The sequence below is a fragment of the Myxocyprinus asiaticus genome, chromosome 2 (assembly GCF_019703515.2).
Source record: "Myxocyprinus asiaticus isolate MX2 ecotype Aquarium Trade chromosome 2, UBuf_Myxa_2, whole genome shotgun sequence".
NCBI lineage: Eukaryota > Metazoa > Chordata > Actinopteri > Cypriniformes > Catostomidae > Myxocyprinus > Myxocyprinus asiaticus.
In genome coordinates, this window is record NC_059345.1 from 51,188,585 (window position 1) to 51,205,398 (window position 16,814).

General features: G+C 38.9%; 1 protein-coding gene and 1 long non-coding RNA gene across 3 annotated transcripts; one reads left to right on the plus strand and one right to left on the minus strand.

Moving 5' to 3' along the window:
* Positions 1-193: 193 nt before the first annotated feature.
* vps33b (VPS33B late endosome and lysosome associated) lies at positions 194-11,359 on the minus strand. Its single transcript, XM_051652700.1, has 24 exons — positions 11,223-11,359; positions 10,852-10,985; positions 10,681-10,761; positions 10,493-10,554; positions 10,345-10,394; positions 9,329-9,396; positions 9,205-9,250; positions 7,578-7,672; positions 7,375-7,479; positions 7,211-7,301; positions 6,992-7,069; positions 5,878-5,951; positions 3,666-3,752; positions 3,454-3,544; positions 3,242-3,316; positions 3,077-3,141; positions 2,932-2,986; positions 2,789-2,835; positions 1,559-1,691; positions 1,393-1,466; positions 1,192-1,293; positions 1,016-1,091; positions 679-801; positions 194-601 (listed from the first exon to the last, which is right to left on the minus strand). The coding sequence occupies exons 2-24, from the start codon at positions 10,945-10,947 to the stop codon at positions 525-527; spliced, it is 1,851 nt and encodes a 616-aa protein (XP_051508660.1). The 5' UTR covers positions 10,948-10,985; positions 11,223-11,359; the 3' UTR covers positions 194-524.
* Positions 11,270-13,748, plus strand: LOC127414662 (uncharacterized). 2 transcript variants are annotated; one of them, XR_007892827.1, is made up of 4 exons: positions 11,270-11,394; positions 12,346-12,546; positions 13,175-13,369; positions 13,447-13,748. It is a non-coding gene; the product is annotated as an uncharacterized LOC127414662 (long non-coding RNA). The 2 variants fall into 2 exon arrangements; XR_007892826.1 differs by having other exon boundaries at positions 13,175-13,748.
* The last annotated feature ends 3,066 nt before the right edge of the window (positions 13,749-16,814 follow it).

Consider the following 16,814-nt stretch of genomic DNA (forward strand, 5'->3'; position numbering starts at 1 on the left):
AAAGAAAGTCATACACATCTGGGATGGCATGAGGGTGAGTAAATAATGAGAATTTTCATTTTTGGGTGAACTATCCCTTTAATAACTACAAGACTTAGTAATTTTGAAGACCTGAAAACAGACACATTTCTTCAACTGGGGCACTGGGCCACTGTTTTTCCTTGGTGGCAGTAAACTTGTATAAAAGAAAAGATGCACCTGAAACAGTCACTGTTTATTGTTCAGCCTTAAATGAGTAATTACAGTGCATGCCACACTCTGAAATCAGGGGTTTTAAAGTGCAATTTTGTATCCCACTTCTGCTACTTCTGCATTCCTGTATTAAGGTGACACCTTTCTGATGCCATTTAAGAAGCAATGCAATTTGAGCTGACCTTTAACTGTAAACCTTAGACCATCACCTATGACTGTAATATTTGTTCTTGGGTGATACAGATGTCCAGGATTAATAGGACATATTCCGATCTGTCCTGAAGTTTGGTCACAATGGATAATCTTGGGGAATGTTGTTTCAGACTCAAACTTCAGTGGTTATCCAGTAATGCTTCCAGAAGCCGGGCACTGTTTGTGATGGCTGTAGTGACCACTATGAATCTGCAGCCTTTCAAAGAGATAGTGAATCATGTGTCAGTTTTTAACTTATTAAAAACACAAAACATATATTGCAGAATATTTTACCTCTTTCCTTGCCAAGGAACCGGAGTGCTGAGATCTCAGAGTAAGTGCAGCCACCAAGGAACATCACTAGAATAATCCTTTGACCATCAGTTTTGGTCCTGGCATCTGAACTATTTCCACCACCTGAAACCAAAACAAGAGTATAAAGAGGGACACATGTAAATCTAGGCTTGATACCACAAAAAGTGGTGGTACATTTATGTAAAAGATGTCAAAACATTTATGTACATTTGATGTAAACATTTATGCAACCTTATAGGTACCTTACACATAATATCTTGCACATGATATACAGTACATATATAAAGCCTAATACAAACAAATACTTTGATCAAACCTGATCCAGCAAACTCCTGTCCATTTAACATGCGTGTAACCTCCTCCATACCTGTCCAACCATCTCTCTCCAACACCTGTAGGAAACACAGGCCAGAGGCAGACATTTTGAAAAAGTGGTCAGCAAGAGGGAAAAAAGGTTAAGGCTAATGTTAAAGCCTCTGGAAAAAACCAAACCTGTTCAATCAACTTGCAGCTCAAAGGAACATAAGCACCACTGAAGATATATGCCATGTCTCGAGGAACGCGAAGATCATATTCTTCCCCGGACTTTGGTACCTGTACATGTAGATTGTATTATTATGATGCAAATATTATATTATTTTAGCACAGATTTTTTTTTTGTCAAGAAATTAAAAATTATACTTATCAGCTAACCAGAGCCAGTCTTTTACTCAGAGCTCGAAAATTACTCTTCTTTGCCAATGATGAAAAGGCATCTGTTAGCTTTCCTAAAAAGAAAACGCATGTGTTAAACACAAGCTTTTAACGTAAACATCAATCAGTCTGCAATCAGGCAGATTGCATCAGTCAAAATTCTCACCCACAGTCTTGTCGTTGACAAGTTTGCCCACTTTACTCTCCATGACTGTTAGTGTCTCTCCAGGCTGCTGTTCTACCAGCAGACCCAGCTGTCTCAGGTTTGCAAATGTCAGCAGATGTACTATACCATAACTCTGACCAAGAGACAACATGACACAAACCATAATCCACAAATATATATCTTCAGTAAGACTTATTTTCAGATGTTCCATTCAAACACTCAAAGCTGAAGTGTGTAAATGCAAAAATAATGATAGTTTTCAAATGGGTCTTCCAAATGTAATTTACACGGTGTGTGACTTTCTTTCTTCTGCAGAACACAAATGAAGATTTTCAGAAGAAAATTTCAGCTCTTTAGGTTCTCACATTGCAAGTGAATGGTGGCCAGAACTCTGAAGCTCCAAAAAGCACACACATGCAGCATAAAAGTAATCCATATGATTCTAGCGGTTAAATCCATGTCTTCAGAAGTGAAATGAAAGGTTTGGGTGAGAAATAGATCAATATTTAAGTCCTTTTTATGTCCTTACTATAGAGCTGTTCAGCCGTGACGTCAATTTGTAGGCGAACCTGGAAGTCTAATTTGCCATGGGTTCCCTTGGGAGGAGAATTTATAGTAAAAAACTATTTACATTTTGATCTGTTTCTCAGCCACACCTATCATATCGCTTCTGAAGACATGGAAATCCATGTCTTCTGAAGTGATCCAATTGATTTTGGGTGAGAATAGACCAAAATGCAACCAATTTTTCACTATTAATCTTGACAGCAGCTGTCTCCTTGTCGTTCATGATTTCAAGTTTGATTACACTTCTTAATGGTTGACGCATGTAAGTGTAATCGAGCTTGAAATTATGATCGCCACGGTCTGTTCACCATTTTGGTCTGTTCTCACCCAAAACCGATTTGATGTCTTCAGAAGACATTAATTAAAACACTGGAGTCTTATGGATTACTTTTATGTTGCCTTTGTGCTTTTTGGACCTTCAAAGTTCTGGTCACCATTCACTAGCATTGTATGGACCTACAGAGCTGACGAAAGAGCTATTATTCTTCTAAAAATCTTTATCTGTGTTCTGCAGAAGAAAGAAAATCATTTTTGGGTGAACTATCCCTTTAAGTTAGGGTAGGAAAAAGTATTGAAAAAAAATTACTCTTCAGCTTTAATTACATAAGATTTAAATGAAGATGTCACAAATGTAAACTTCTGTAATTTCTAGTCACAACATACCTGAAGGTACTGAGCTTTAAGAGAACGATAGTCTTTTGACAGAAGTCCTGTCGGACAATTAAATACAATACTTTACACAAACTGATAAAAACAAACATCAACCTGAGCAATGGAAATTGTATACAAGAGTAAATTACTCTCACCGTTTTCTGTGAGAGACAACAGGCAAAGAAGTCTAAGGCTGTCAATCATTGACACCTGTTCGACAGAGTACCATCATGCTTTTAATCATTACTGATATAACATATACTGCATTTAATTATTATAATATTGATTACTTTTTAATACCTGTCTGTTGATATGTTCTTCAATGTAGGTGATACATTCACGGATTTCAAAACCTTCAAGTAATGCTTATAAAAAGAAGGGGAAGAAAAAACCGTAAGGTTGATGTGTTGCAGATTTCATCTAGAATATGTATAGCATCATCTCACATTTATCTAGAAATCTCACAATGTTCAGTTTTCAACAATTCCTGGAAATCTTGCTTTGTTTTCTTCTTCATCATGGATTCACTTGCACCGATGTCTATTGGATCAACACAAAAACCATATACCTTTACTAATCACTGAAAGACAAATTTCATTATTAGTGTGCAACACTACTTCACAGTTTGTTCTATAATGACGCCAGAAGAAGGAACATTTAACATCTACAAAACTCACGAAGACTGAGAAGACGATGTTCTTGTTTCAGTCCTTTCAGTTCATCAGCGACAAATGCCTTCATCTGCTGGATGTCCATCCCCCGCCGTTTCTATTACCAATTCACATGGGCCAACAAACAAGAAATTATTGTTACCTTTGACAATAAACTGAAATTCCTCCTGCTGTCTTGAAAGTCATAATTACACTAGCCAATATTAACAGACACTTACATCATATGCTGTTTGAAGATTTTTGGCCTTCTGACTTAAAAAGCCAAACACATTGGAGAAATGTTCATTCCTTATTTCATTGAACACCTAATGCATTAAAACAAACAGGGTCATTATGCAAAAGGTCATTAGGTTGGCTTGAAAAAGCAAATCTACTGATCTACTATTTAAACTTACTATTATTCTTAGATAAATTTCCAACTCCTCCCAGAGCTTTCAAGCTACATGCACCAAACTTTGCACAGACCTTCAGACTGATCTCGAATAGGAATTTTGGTATTCCCATACGCAGTTGTTCTCAAACTTTTGGAATCAAAGGCCCCTCATTATGGGAGAAAATATTCGAAGGCCCCCCCATGTAGGCTATTCAATATTTGTAAGATATACACTGGCGGCCAAAAGTTTGGAATAATGTACAGAGTTTGCTCTTATGGAAATTGGTACTTTTATTTACCAAAGTGGCATTCAACTGATCACAAAGTATAGTCAGGACATAACATGAAAAATTACAGTTTGAAAAATGTTCAGAACTTCTTAAACTACTTAAACTAAAAGAGTTCTCAACAAAAAAATCCTCCACATGCAGCAATGAAAGCTTTGCAGATCCTTGGTATTCTAGCTATCAGTTTCTCCAGATATTCAGGTGACATTTCATCCCACACTTCCTGTAGCACTTGCCATAGATGTGTCTTGTCAGGCACTTCTCACACACCTTACAGTCTAGCTGATCCCACAAAAGCTCAATGGGGTTAAATATCCATAACACTCTTTTCCAATTATCTGATGTCCAATGTCTGTGTTTCTTTGCCCACTCTAACCTTTTCTTTTTGTTTTTCTGTTTCAAAAGTGGCTTTTTCTTTGCAATTCTTCCCATAAGGCCTGCACCCCTGAGTCTTCTCTTTACTGTTGTACATGAAACTGGTGTTGAGCGGGTACAATTCAATGAAGCTGTCAGCTGAGGACATGTGAGGCGTCTCTTTCTCAAACTAGAGACTCTGATGTACTTATCCTCTTGTTTAGTTGTACATCTGGCCTTCCACACCTCAAAACAATGATCGACTGACGAGTCTCTAGAGAAAGCGATTTTTTTTTTTTGACCTCATATTGACATTAAGACATGCCAGTCTACTGCATCCTGTGGCAACTTAAAAACAATGTTAAGCTTCATTTAATGAACCAAATAGCTTTCGGCAGTGTTTGATATTATGGCAAGTGATTTTCTAGTATCAAATTAGTAATTTAGTATGATTACTCAAGGATAAGGTGATGGAGTGATGGCTGCTGGAAATGGGGCCTGTCTAGATTTTATCAAAAATGACTTTTTTCAAATAGTGATGGTGCTGTTTTTTACATCAGTAATGTCCTGACTATACTTTGTGATCAGTTCAATGACACTTTGGTGAATTAAAGTACCAATTTCATTCAGAAACAGCAAAATCTGTACATTATTCCAAACTTTTGGCCACCAGTGTATCTATTATAAGATTTTTCTTCTAATACTTCTACTGTAATGATGGCAAAGCTTGTTTTTCAAAGTTTTTTAATGAAAAAACTACTAGCCTCAAAAGATTAAACAATTAATCATCTATTTTGTGATTCCAGAAATGTCTAGAACTGTATATTCTTCATAAAAAGCAAGCTGTTGAAGGGAGTTGTTACATTTTTAGCATTTTCCGTAAGTTGAATTATAATTATATACAAATTATAATAATCTACCTTAATTTAAATAATTTTATGAGATCTTGAGGCCCCCCTGGAAGTGTGATGTGGCCCCCTAGTGGGTCCCAACCCACTTGTTGAGAACCAGTGCCGTAGCGTTCTTCCGAACAGGCCCAATTTCCCATTGACTCCCATTCAAAATTTCTGACTAGACTTACTGCAAAAGCTTTCAAGCTACATGCACCAAATCAGTGATAGATTTTCTAGCAAAACAAACTAACAATACCTAGCAATACGCTAACACTGCCTAGCTAAGTGCTAAAACATGCTAGCAATGCCTAGCTAAGTGCTAAAACATGCTAGCATCATGCAAAAACGTGCCAATAATGCCTTTATAAATGTTAATGCGTGTTAGCAATGCCTAGTGAAGCATTCTGTCTATCAATTAACTTTCAGATTAGGCTTTTTCAAGCCAACCTAAAGTTTGTCCAAAAAAACTTTTCAGTCTAGTTACTAACTGCTCTCAATCTAATAAAGTCTAAGCCATGCTTACTTTATCTTGAGAATTAAGCATCACTTTGATACTCTTGTCAGAGGAGGTGACATCAGGACCAAAATCCACACTGCCTAGTAGCAAAATCAAAAAATGACATTAGATAGGGTAAATTTGAAGGTGTCAGAATTAATTTGCTATATGGATAGACATATTTGTTCTGCTTGTGGCAATCTTTGATGACATCAAGATCCTATAATAGGAGTGGGTATCGATTCTTAAATCACAAGATCTACCTTTTACTATATGCCCAACTTTCTACAAATCACTCGCATGAGACCAAATTTTGCGCTATGTAACTAAAAATGTCTGTGATTAGTCACTGGCTGGTAAATGTTCAGATTTCACTTGGCAGTGATTGTGTAATATAGTGGTGAAGAAGTTCAGCATCGTTCTCAGCATCGTGTTGAGAGTTAAAATTTAGTTTGACTAGTTCCATGTAATGTGTGCATTGAATAATGTCTCTATTAATATCCTTTCTGTTCTATACGGTCAATTGTCGATCAAAAACAACAAAACATAAACATTTAATTCTAATCACGAAAAGCACGGAAGAGATAAATAAGCCATTCAAGTCCTCTTTATTTAATATGTGCTCATTTACAGGCGCTCTTTACAGAACTGTCGGTTTTCATAAAGAGACAGTACCAATTTTTAGCACGTGGTCTACAAATCAATGTAAACACTAATAAACAATAAATATGTGCTACAAATAAATGTAAATACTTGCAAATAGTATAAATTATGCTTTAAACAATAAACATGTAACAAAATATATGCAATATAACATCATATTTATTGATGGAATACATGGATTTATAATTTTTTTTAAAGCTTTACTGCGACTAAAATGATGCAAAACAAATTACATATAATAATATTTTCGCACTGTACCTAATAAGAATGTCCCCTGTATATTTAACAGCATTAGCTGGGTAGAAATTTCTTTCATATGCAAGCAAAATGGACATTATAACTGAAATATACACAAATGAATCGATATCGAATCAAATCAGAATCAAACTGAATCAAGAGCTTGTGAATCAGAATCAAATCTAATAGGGAAATCTGTATAAATACCCAGCCCTATCCTTTAATAAACAATACATCTTACCACATTTAATTCTGAAAATGTCATCGACCAGTCCCTCATAAACAACTTGAGAGCAGAGAGGAGTAACAAAGTCCACATCTAAAAGAGTAAAATTCAGAGACCAGAATATAGAGTGCTACCACTGGACAACACAAGTATGCAATTTGTAAATAAATTAAAAGGCAATTTTTCTAACAGTGTTAGAGAACTCAAAATGTATTGTCACCTCAATGAACTGACCTCTGTCAATAAGAAAGACTTTTGCAAATTCAGGTTGCTTTGTTCTCTGTTCCCCATCCTCCTTTAGCTCCCTCCAGGATTTATACACCATCTACATAAGACACTTGACATGAATCTCAATGCCACCTAAATGTATTAATATAACATGAGGTAAAGTCACAAACCTTGGCACATCTGCCTATCCCATAAACCTTTGAGAAGGAGCCATAGACAGACTGTAAAAGATGTAGTGCACTTCCTCCAGTGGTCACCCAGCGCTGGTCCCCCTCCTGTGAAATCACAATAAAATAACCCCAAAAAAACTTCTGGTTATTTTTGCCCTAAATATCTTTACTTGATGACTATATAATATTATGAACTGCATTACCAGAAAGTAATCTCTGAAGAATTCAGGCAGCTCTAAACTCAGGATGTCATCATCCAGAGGAAGAATGTAGAAATTCCACTCATCTGTTGAAATATCTATAAAGGAACACAGCAGTCAACATCTGCATTAGAAGTCTAGGGTTGCATCTCAATAAGCTCCCCAGTTCAGTATTCAGGGCACTGATCAGGGAGTCGGCCATTTTTAAGGGTGTCTCAATCGCAAAATCATTCCAGTGCCCTGAAATGTTTGCTTCCTAAAAACTCTCACAATGCACCATAAAAAAACAGGGAGCATCGTTGCTTATTATGTTCCCTTACCGGAAACGTCGTCATGTCTTCTGAAGTCTTCCAAGCCGTTAGAGGACAAGCGCAAGTGTAAAACTACAAAGTCAAAGCCTTATTTTCTCTTTAAAAGAGATGTTGTTTGTAATGTCTTTCATCCATAATGTACATGAAAGGTAAACAACCTTTTAAATAATAGAGTTGTTAGAAGGTTAAAATACACTCCTTTATATTTGTATTTATTAATGTCATTTATCTTTCATAATAACACTGTACGTTTGAATATCTACACTGCCTGGCAAAAAAGAAGTCGCCGTTTGGATGTAAGTAATGGTTATGATCTGGGGTTGCTTCAATTGGTCAGGTCTAGGCTCAGCAACGTTATGCAGCATTGGTCAGCTGACTACCTGAATGACCAGGTTATCCCATCAATGGACTTTTTCTTCCCTGACTGCACGGGCATATTCCAGGACGACAATGCCAAGATTCATCGGGATCACATTGTGAAAGTGTGGTTCAGGGAGCATGAGGAATCATTTTCACACATGAAATGGCCACCACAGAGTCCTGACCTTAACCCCATTGAAAGTCTTTGGGATGACTTTACGGAGTGGTTCGACTCTCCTGTCATCAATACAAGATCTCGGCCAGAAATTAATGCAAATCTGGGATGGAAATAAATATTGTGACGTTGCATAAGGTTGTCAAAAAAATGCCACAACGAATGTGCACCGTAATCAAAGCCAAACGCATTATTGATGGTATTGAGTCGAACCACTCCGTAAAGTCTTCTCCAGCACATCCCAAAGACTTTCAGTGGGGTTAAGGTCAGGACTCTGTGGTATATGTGAAAATGATTCCTCAAACTCTTTCACAATTTGAGCCCAATGAATCTTGGCAACATTCCCGTGCCATCAGGGAAGAAATAATCCATTGATGGGATAACCTGGTCATTCAGTACATTCAGTTAGTCAGCTGACTTCATTTTATTGCTGCATAACATTGCTGAGCCTAGACCTGACCAACTGAAGCAACCCCAGATCATAACACTGCCTTAAATCCAAACAGTGACTTTTTGTTTGGCCAGGCAGTGTACAATGAAAATGAACGATAGTGTAATTTATACAGCGATGTTGTTGATTAATTCCAGTTGTGTTTTAATGCACAAGCTCATAATCTTGTCGCAGGTAATCGAGTCATAAGTGTCCCAATGTTCAGAGGACAAACACCCTTGCCAGTGCCTGAATTCGTGTTCATGATTTACTGATTCACAACATATGGAGGTAGGGAGATGATTGACACGCACCCTAAGGGACCAAGCCTGAAACACACTTAACCTACTGTACCTCCATAGACTCCCTGCTCCTCCAAAACCGTCTCACATGCATAAAACTGTGAAGAACATCATAATATTAAAATTGGACCACATAGTGAAAATATTTTTCCATTAATTCCCAGAACCCCAGTTACCTTTTGTGGGGTAAATATGATCTTATATTTTCTGAATCTTCCAGCTGCCTTGTCTGAATTAACTATATCTGTAAACAAAGATAAAACAAACTCAGTCTATACTTACTCTTGCTTTTTTGCATGGATTATACACTCACTGAGCAGTGAGCACTTTATTAGGAACACTATGGTCCTAATAAAGTGCCCGATGTGCTGTTGTAGCCCATCCACCTCAAGGTTCGACATGTCCATTCTGAGATGATATTCTTCTCACCACAATTGTACGGTGTGGTTATCTGAGTTACTGTAGACTTTGCCAGTTCAAACCAGTCTGGCCATTCTCTGTTGACCTCTCTCATCAACAAGGCGTTTCCATCCACAGAACTGCCGCTCACTGGATGTTTTTTGCTTTTGGCACCATTCGGTGTAAATTCTAGAGACTGTTGTGCATGAAAATCCCAGGAGATCAGCAGTTACAGAAATACTCAAACCAGCCCATCTGGCACCAACAATCATGCCACGGTCCAAATCACTGAGATCACATTTTTTCCCCAACTGATGGTTAATGTGAACATCAGGGGTGAACTGGGAACAAAAATTGGCACTAGAGAAAATTTGTTGAGGTGGGTATGGGTGTGATGTGGAGTTGTCGACTGCATCGACCATTGTCGATCATATCGCGGCACACTTTGGCATGTCACGGCCCTGTTTCGTGGACAGCCCACCGGGAAAGTCCCAGTTCTCATTATTAATATCCAGACTTAATATCCAGAATATCCAGTTATGCACTGGCTCATTAGATAATTGCATGAATTAGGTGTACAGTTGTACAGGTGCTCAGTGAGTGTATATATATTTTACATTAACATTTATGCATTTGGCAGATGCTTTGCACCTATTACAGGGACAATCAAGGACACAATGTTGGTGGCTGTGGGGATTCGAACCAGCAGCCTTCAGCTTATCAGTTCTGTGCTTTAGCCCACTACGCCACCACCACTCCTATACTTCAATCACTAACAACAAATAGTACCGACCTGAAATCCACTTTACGGTTTGTATCCGGGGTCGAATCAGGAAACACAGCCTTTAAGAAAAGAGAAAATATACTGTATTCTTCAAAAAAAAAAGGCATGAAAATGACCACAACCTGTTTTCACTTGCAAAAATGGGAGGCTCACTCACTGATCTGAAGTGCTGACAATCGGCTTGAGCTCAACTTTGTAAAGCTTATCAACTTCATGTTGCTGCAAGGTAAAATCGCATTAGATTCGCTGAGGAAAGGCACATATTTGTCTATCAATAATATTTCAAGAAGAACATTTAAATGACTAGGCATCTAGGAAGATGACATTTTAAACATGATATCCTACCTTCAGTATTGTGACATTCGCTATTCGATCAAGAGGGCTCATTAAATCTGCATCAATAAATAAATCCTTCTTTCCTGGCAACTGGAGAGGCAAAACATATACATTTACAATTTAAATACATATATAAAATGCACGTTGTTGGCATTTGATTAAAAAAAGAAGGGATCTTACCTGTTCCAGCCGGAAGATGAGCTGGTCTCTGGCTAGTCTTTTGAGCAGAGAGAAATCAGGCAGCTCAGGAGCATCTCTCCTCTCTGTCTGTGCCATTTGAAGAGCTACAACACACTACCCGCAGCTGAATAAACCTGTGAAACATTGATCACAACAGCTTCTTCTTCAATGTTTATGTTCTCATGTCACGTCATTGAAGCTGGCTTACATCAGCTGCACAAACTGTCATTTATTTTCACAGCTGAATCATTAACGCATCTGATCGGGACGTCCTTATATTTACCAAACATCATTTATTTAACCACATCAATGTAGTTATCAAATTTAATTTAAATATGACGTGCATTAAAGGCAGTGAATTCGTATCGTACCTCGTCCTCTTATCCCGGAAGTAGTTTTGCTTGTTTCACTACGGACGCCTAAGAGCTGCGGACACGTAAACACTTCTATTCTTTACAGAAAATGTATAAAGCAAAATTAGCCTTGATTTTCAAAATTGGGATTTTTTTTATTTTCAGGAGGACCGTTTGTTAATTATTACAAGTGAGTTGTTGATGTTTGTGGGTTGGGTGTGGTGTGCTCTTAAAGGTGCACTCAGTATTTTACCCTCATTAAAAAAAAGTAACGTTTTGAAACAAATGTATAAAATCATGACCACTCAGAAGAGATGAAGAGTTCAGTCATATCAATAACCTTATAAAAGCTGTTTGAACTCCCTTATGGAGAGGGTCCCCTTATGGGGGCTGCCATCTTAGGATCACATGACCAGCCGAATACTACTGGCTTATGCTGCCTTCACGTGCTATGAGAATTATCGTAAATCCGAGTTTCCTACTCGGAAGTTGCACATGAATGCCCCCTCAAGTTGTAATTGCAAATGGGAAACTCTGAGATAATAGGCTCGTTCGAGATGAGCAAAATCTTCGCAGCACTTATCACCGGTGATCACCACGAGGTGCATGCCGGTTAGAAATGTGTCCGGGTGTGGTCTGACTTGCTCTGATGTCATGTTGACGTATGCCAAAAAACTCTCACGATGGCAAGGCGGCAGTGCAGTCGGACACAGTTGCTCTTCCCTGACTGTGCTGAGTCGAGGCAGGATGAGAAACGACTAACTGATGACACAGCTTAATGCTGATTGGCTTAAACAACCGTGATGCTTTGTTCTTTTTTTAAGTGTTTGATCTTTTTAACTGTCATATCATGTTTTTATGTGGATCAATTATGTGTGAATATTCCCAACACTCTGACAGTGCGATCTCTGTATGGGATATGTGATTGCTATCATGTTTCTGGAATATCTCATACATGTCTTATTAAATAAAAAATGGATGAAAATACACGTCTGTGGTAGAAATTAGATAACATGTACATTGAGTGTCTTTTTCAGCATATTTATTTTCATTTTAATGAAACAGAATTTTAATGATACAGACTTTATCAGCAACAGCATATGAATGTGAATCAGCTATATGTCTGCTTTTGATTTTGAAGGTGTCTGATCCACTACGAGAAGTGAGAACTGTCCGACTTGACAGCTCTTATTTCACTCCTCCCCTGAATGCAGCCGCCTACTCTCATCTACTTTCAAGGCGAGGCGTTTGGCACCTCGAACAAGCCTAATTTTGATACCTGAGTTTCTAAGTTGGTATGAGACAAACTTTCAACATGGCGGAAGAGAGTACAGATTCTGTGGTGAATAATATGTTGTAATCTTTTTGCTAAATGCAGCTACCTTGTTAACGCTTGCCATTTCGGTCCTATACATTTACGTACATCAGTAACCATTTGATGCATATTGTAAATATTTTACACATAGAAAATAGCATGTAGGCCTATTTGAGTCCACTGTCATCAGCAAGCACACTAACATGCATTAGAGGGTCAAAATGAGAGTTCCCCAAGAAACATGCAAAAATGAACCTGGTGTCGTCCATGTTTCCGACAATAAAGCACTTGAACGTGACATTCTCGCAATTACAACTTCAGAAGTGGGAAGTAGGATAATTCAGATAAACACAAACTCAGAATCACATAAATTTGTGCAACTTTAAAGGCAATTATCAGTTGTAAGGTTTGTTTCGTTTAAAAAAGAAACAATATTTGGTCAGTTGAAATGGCGATGAAGAGATATAATTTTCAATAGTTTACTCAGTTGTGATTTATTTCAGGAGCCAATGGTATTTTTTAAATGCACCTCAATGCATCATTCAAGCTTGAGACTGATCGTATTCACTTGTAATACAGGCGGCATTGCTTCATGACACTGTAGAGGACACTGACACAACTGTTGTTGAGCTAGAGTCTGTGTTTGAACCAACAGTGGTGAGAATTGTCCAGGAGGTAACCGATGACAAGACACTCCCAAAAGAAGAGAGAAAGCACTTACAAGTGGAACATACACCACACCGCAGCCAACAGGCCAAGCTGGTGAAACTAGCTGACAAGTTGTATATTTACAGGACCTCAATCGTGGCACCAACACAGATGAGATAGTCGTACTGTTTGAGAAATTTGTGTAAGTATGAGTACATTTCCAATCTGTAGTAGTTTTACTGCTTGAGTGAGGATCATGTCTACTATCTTTGTTGACAGGTTGGACAACAGAAAGGGTTCAAGAATACTTTGTATAGGCATCTCAAGTGGTAAAAGGGCTTGATGGCACCAACGCAGCGCTTGAGAAGAAACTGCAGCAGCTCCTTTTAGAAAGAGGAGTGCAGATATGATGGTGCTTTTATGATGTAATTGATCATCAATCATGGAATTCTCCTTGCCACAACAAAGATTTTGAGGTGTGTGTGTGTGTGTGTGTGTGTGTGTGTGTGTGTGTGTGTGTGTGTGTGTGTGTGTGTGTCTTTCACTTTTTCTTCTCTGTTATATAATAATGTACAAAGACATGCACGGTTATGAACTGCAATTAAAGTTTTGGTAAAAGTGAGAAAAATGTTCTAGTCTATCTTATTATTTGTAAACTGATTAATATGGATAATAATGATTTAAAAAGTACTACTTCATCACACTTATAAATATTTTCTAATGGTGAACATAGATAAAATACCATAGTTATTGTTTCTTTATAAATACACTGTAGAAGCTTGGTATTACCCACCAGTGCCATGTGATATCAGAAAAGATATTAAACAAAATGACAAAGATTTTGAGAGCTTCTTACACTTTGAAGTAGATCCCATATTAATTTTTGATGATTTAACAAAAGAAAATAACTACAATAAAACAATAGCATATGTACGGATTAAATGAAAGAAATTAATCTTATGTAAAGATTGTAAAAAAAACAAAACAAAAAAAAATGTTTAAAAAATACATTGCTTCAAAGCAATTAATATGATGCAGCTGATAATCACGATATATCATGATGTTTGAACTCCCTCATGGAGAGGGTCCCCTTATGGGGGCTGCCATCTTAGGATCACATGTCCAGCCGAATACTACTCGCTTATGCTGCCTTCAAGTGCTATGAGAATTATCGTAAATACGAGTTTCCTACTCAGAAGTTGCCCCCTCAAGTCGTAATTACAAATGGGAAACTCTGAGATAATGATTATGGTTCCCAAATACCAACAGCACATCACATGCCCCACCAGAGACAGGAACATACTGGATCATTGTTACACAATAATAAAGGATGCATATCGCTCTGTCTCTAGAGCAGCTTTGGGACTCTCTGATCACTGCCTGGTTCATCTTCATCCAACCTACAGGCAGAAATTAAAATCAACCAAGCCAGTAGTAAGGACTGTAAAGAGATGGACCAATGAAGCAGAGCTGGTACTACAAGCCTGCTTTGACTGCACTGATTGGAGTGTTTTTGAGGCTGCAGCCACAGACCTGGACCAGCTCACAGATACTGTTACATCATATATCAGTTTCTGTGAGGATATGTACATTCCTATTAGGACTTATTTAAAGTTCAACAACGACAAACCGTGGTTTACAGCAGAGCTCAGGCAGCTTCGTCAGGCCAAAGAGGATGCTTACAGGGTTGGGGATAAAGTCTTGTACAATCAGGCCAGGAACACACTGAACAGGGAAATCAGAGTGGCTAAAAGAAGATACTCTGATAAGCTGAAAAACAAGTTTTCAGCTAACAACCCTGCATCAGTGTGGAGTGGCATGAAACAACTCTCCTACCAAGGACTCCTACCCCCAACCCTGTAGGGAACCAACAACTGGCTGACGACCTGAATGTGTTCTACTGCAGATTTAAAAGGCCCAATCTCACACCCCACACCCACTCTGACCTTCACTTCACACAAACACCAACACCTCCTGCAACCTCCCTCCTGCTACTCAACCTGCACTTAAGATCTGTGAAGATGATGTGAGCCGCGTCTTTCGGAAACAAAGGATAAGGAAAGCACAGGGTCCAGAAGCCGTTTCACCTGCATGTCTTAGATCCTGTGCTAACCAGCTGGCCCCCATCTTCACACAGATCTTCAATAGATCACTGGAGCAGTGTGAAGTCCCATGCTGCTTCAAACGCTCAATCATTATTCCTGTCCCAAAGAAACCAAAAATCACAGGACTTAATGACTACAGACCTGTCACCCTGACGTCTGTGGTCATGAAATCATTTAAGAGACTGGTGTTGGCCCACCTGAAGAACATCACTGGACCCTTTCTAGATCTCCTTCAATTTGCTTATCGAGCAAACAGGTTTGTGGATGATGCAGTCAACATGGGATTGCATCATATCCTGCAACATCTGGACAGACCAGGGACATATACAAGGATCCTTTTTGTGGACTTCAGTTTGGCTTTCAACACCATCATCCCAGCTATATTCCAGAATAAATTACACCAACTCTCTGTTCCCACATCTATCTGTCAGTGGATTACCAGCTTTCTGACGGACAGGCAGCAGCTAGTGAGACAGGGGAAACTCACTTCTAGCACCTGTACTATCAGCACTTGTGCCCCCCAGGGATGTGTGCTCTCCCCACTACTCTTCTCCCTCTACACCAACGACTGCATCGCCAAGGACCCCTCTGTCAAGCTCCTGAAGTTTGCAGACAACACCACTGTCATCGGCCTCATCCGAGATGACGATGAGTCTGCATACAGAAGGGAGGTTAAACAGCTGGCGGTCTGGTGCAGTCAAAACAACCTTGAGCTGAACACGCTTAAAACGGTGGAGCTGATTGTGGACTTTAGGAGGAACACCCCAACACTGACCCCCCTCACCATTCTAAACAGCACCGTGGCAGCAGTGGAGTCATTCAGGTTCCTGGGCACTACCATCTCACAGGACCTGAAGTGGGAGACCCACATTGACTCTATTGTCAAAAAGGCCCAGCAGAGGTTGTACTTCCTTCGCCAGCTGAGGAAGTTCAACCTGCCACAGGAGCTGCTGATACAGTTTTATTCAGCAGTCACTGAGTCTGTCCTCTGCACTTCATTAACTGTCTGGTTTGGTTCAGCTACGTAACCAGACATCAGAAGACTACAAAGGACAGTTTGGACTGCTGAGAGGATTATTGGTTGCCCCCTACCACCCCTTCAAGAACTATACACTTCCAGAGTGAGGAAAAAGGCTGGAAAAATCACTCTGGACCCAACTCACCCTGCCCACTACCTTTTTGAACGGTTGCCTTCTGGCCGACGCTTCAGAGCTCTGAGCACCAGAACCGTCAGTCACAGGAACAGTTTTTTCCCCCCAGGCTATCCATCTCATGAACAGTTAAATTGCCCCATTGAGCAATAACTCTGTGCAATACACAGTTTAGTCTTTCTTATATTTATCCAACACATCCAACCTCTTATGCCATTTCATTCCTCTGAAAAAAAAAAAACATTTGCACTGTACATAACAGATTTGTATTTGCACTGTACATAACAGATTGCATTAGATTTGCACTACCCATGTGTATGTGTGTATGTATGTATGTGTGTGTCTGTACGTATGTGTATAATTAGTTTTATTTTGTGTTATTATCTATGTC

Coding starts and splice junctions, on each gene's coding strand:
- vps33b (XM_051652700.1), bottom strand. CDS start 10,947: ATGGCACAGACAGAGAGGAGAGATGCTCCTGAGCTGCCTGATTTCTCT. Junction 7,302..7,374: donor GGATAGGCAGATGTGCCAAG/GTTTGTGACTTT, acceptor TGTCTTATGTAG/ATGGTGTATAAATCCTGGAG. Junction 2,836..2,931: donor GTTGTCTCTCACAGAAAACG/GTGAGAGTAATT, acceptor ATTGTCCGACAG/GACTTCTGTCAAAAGACTAT.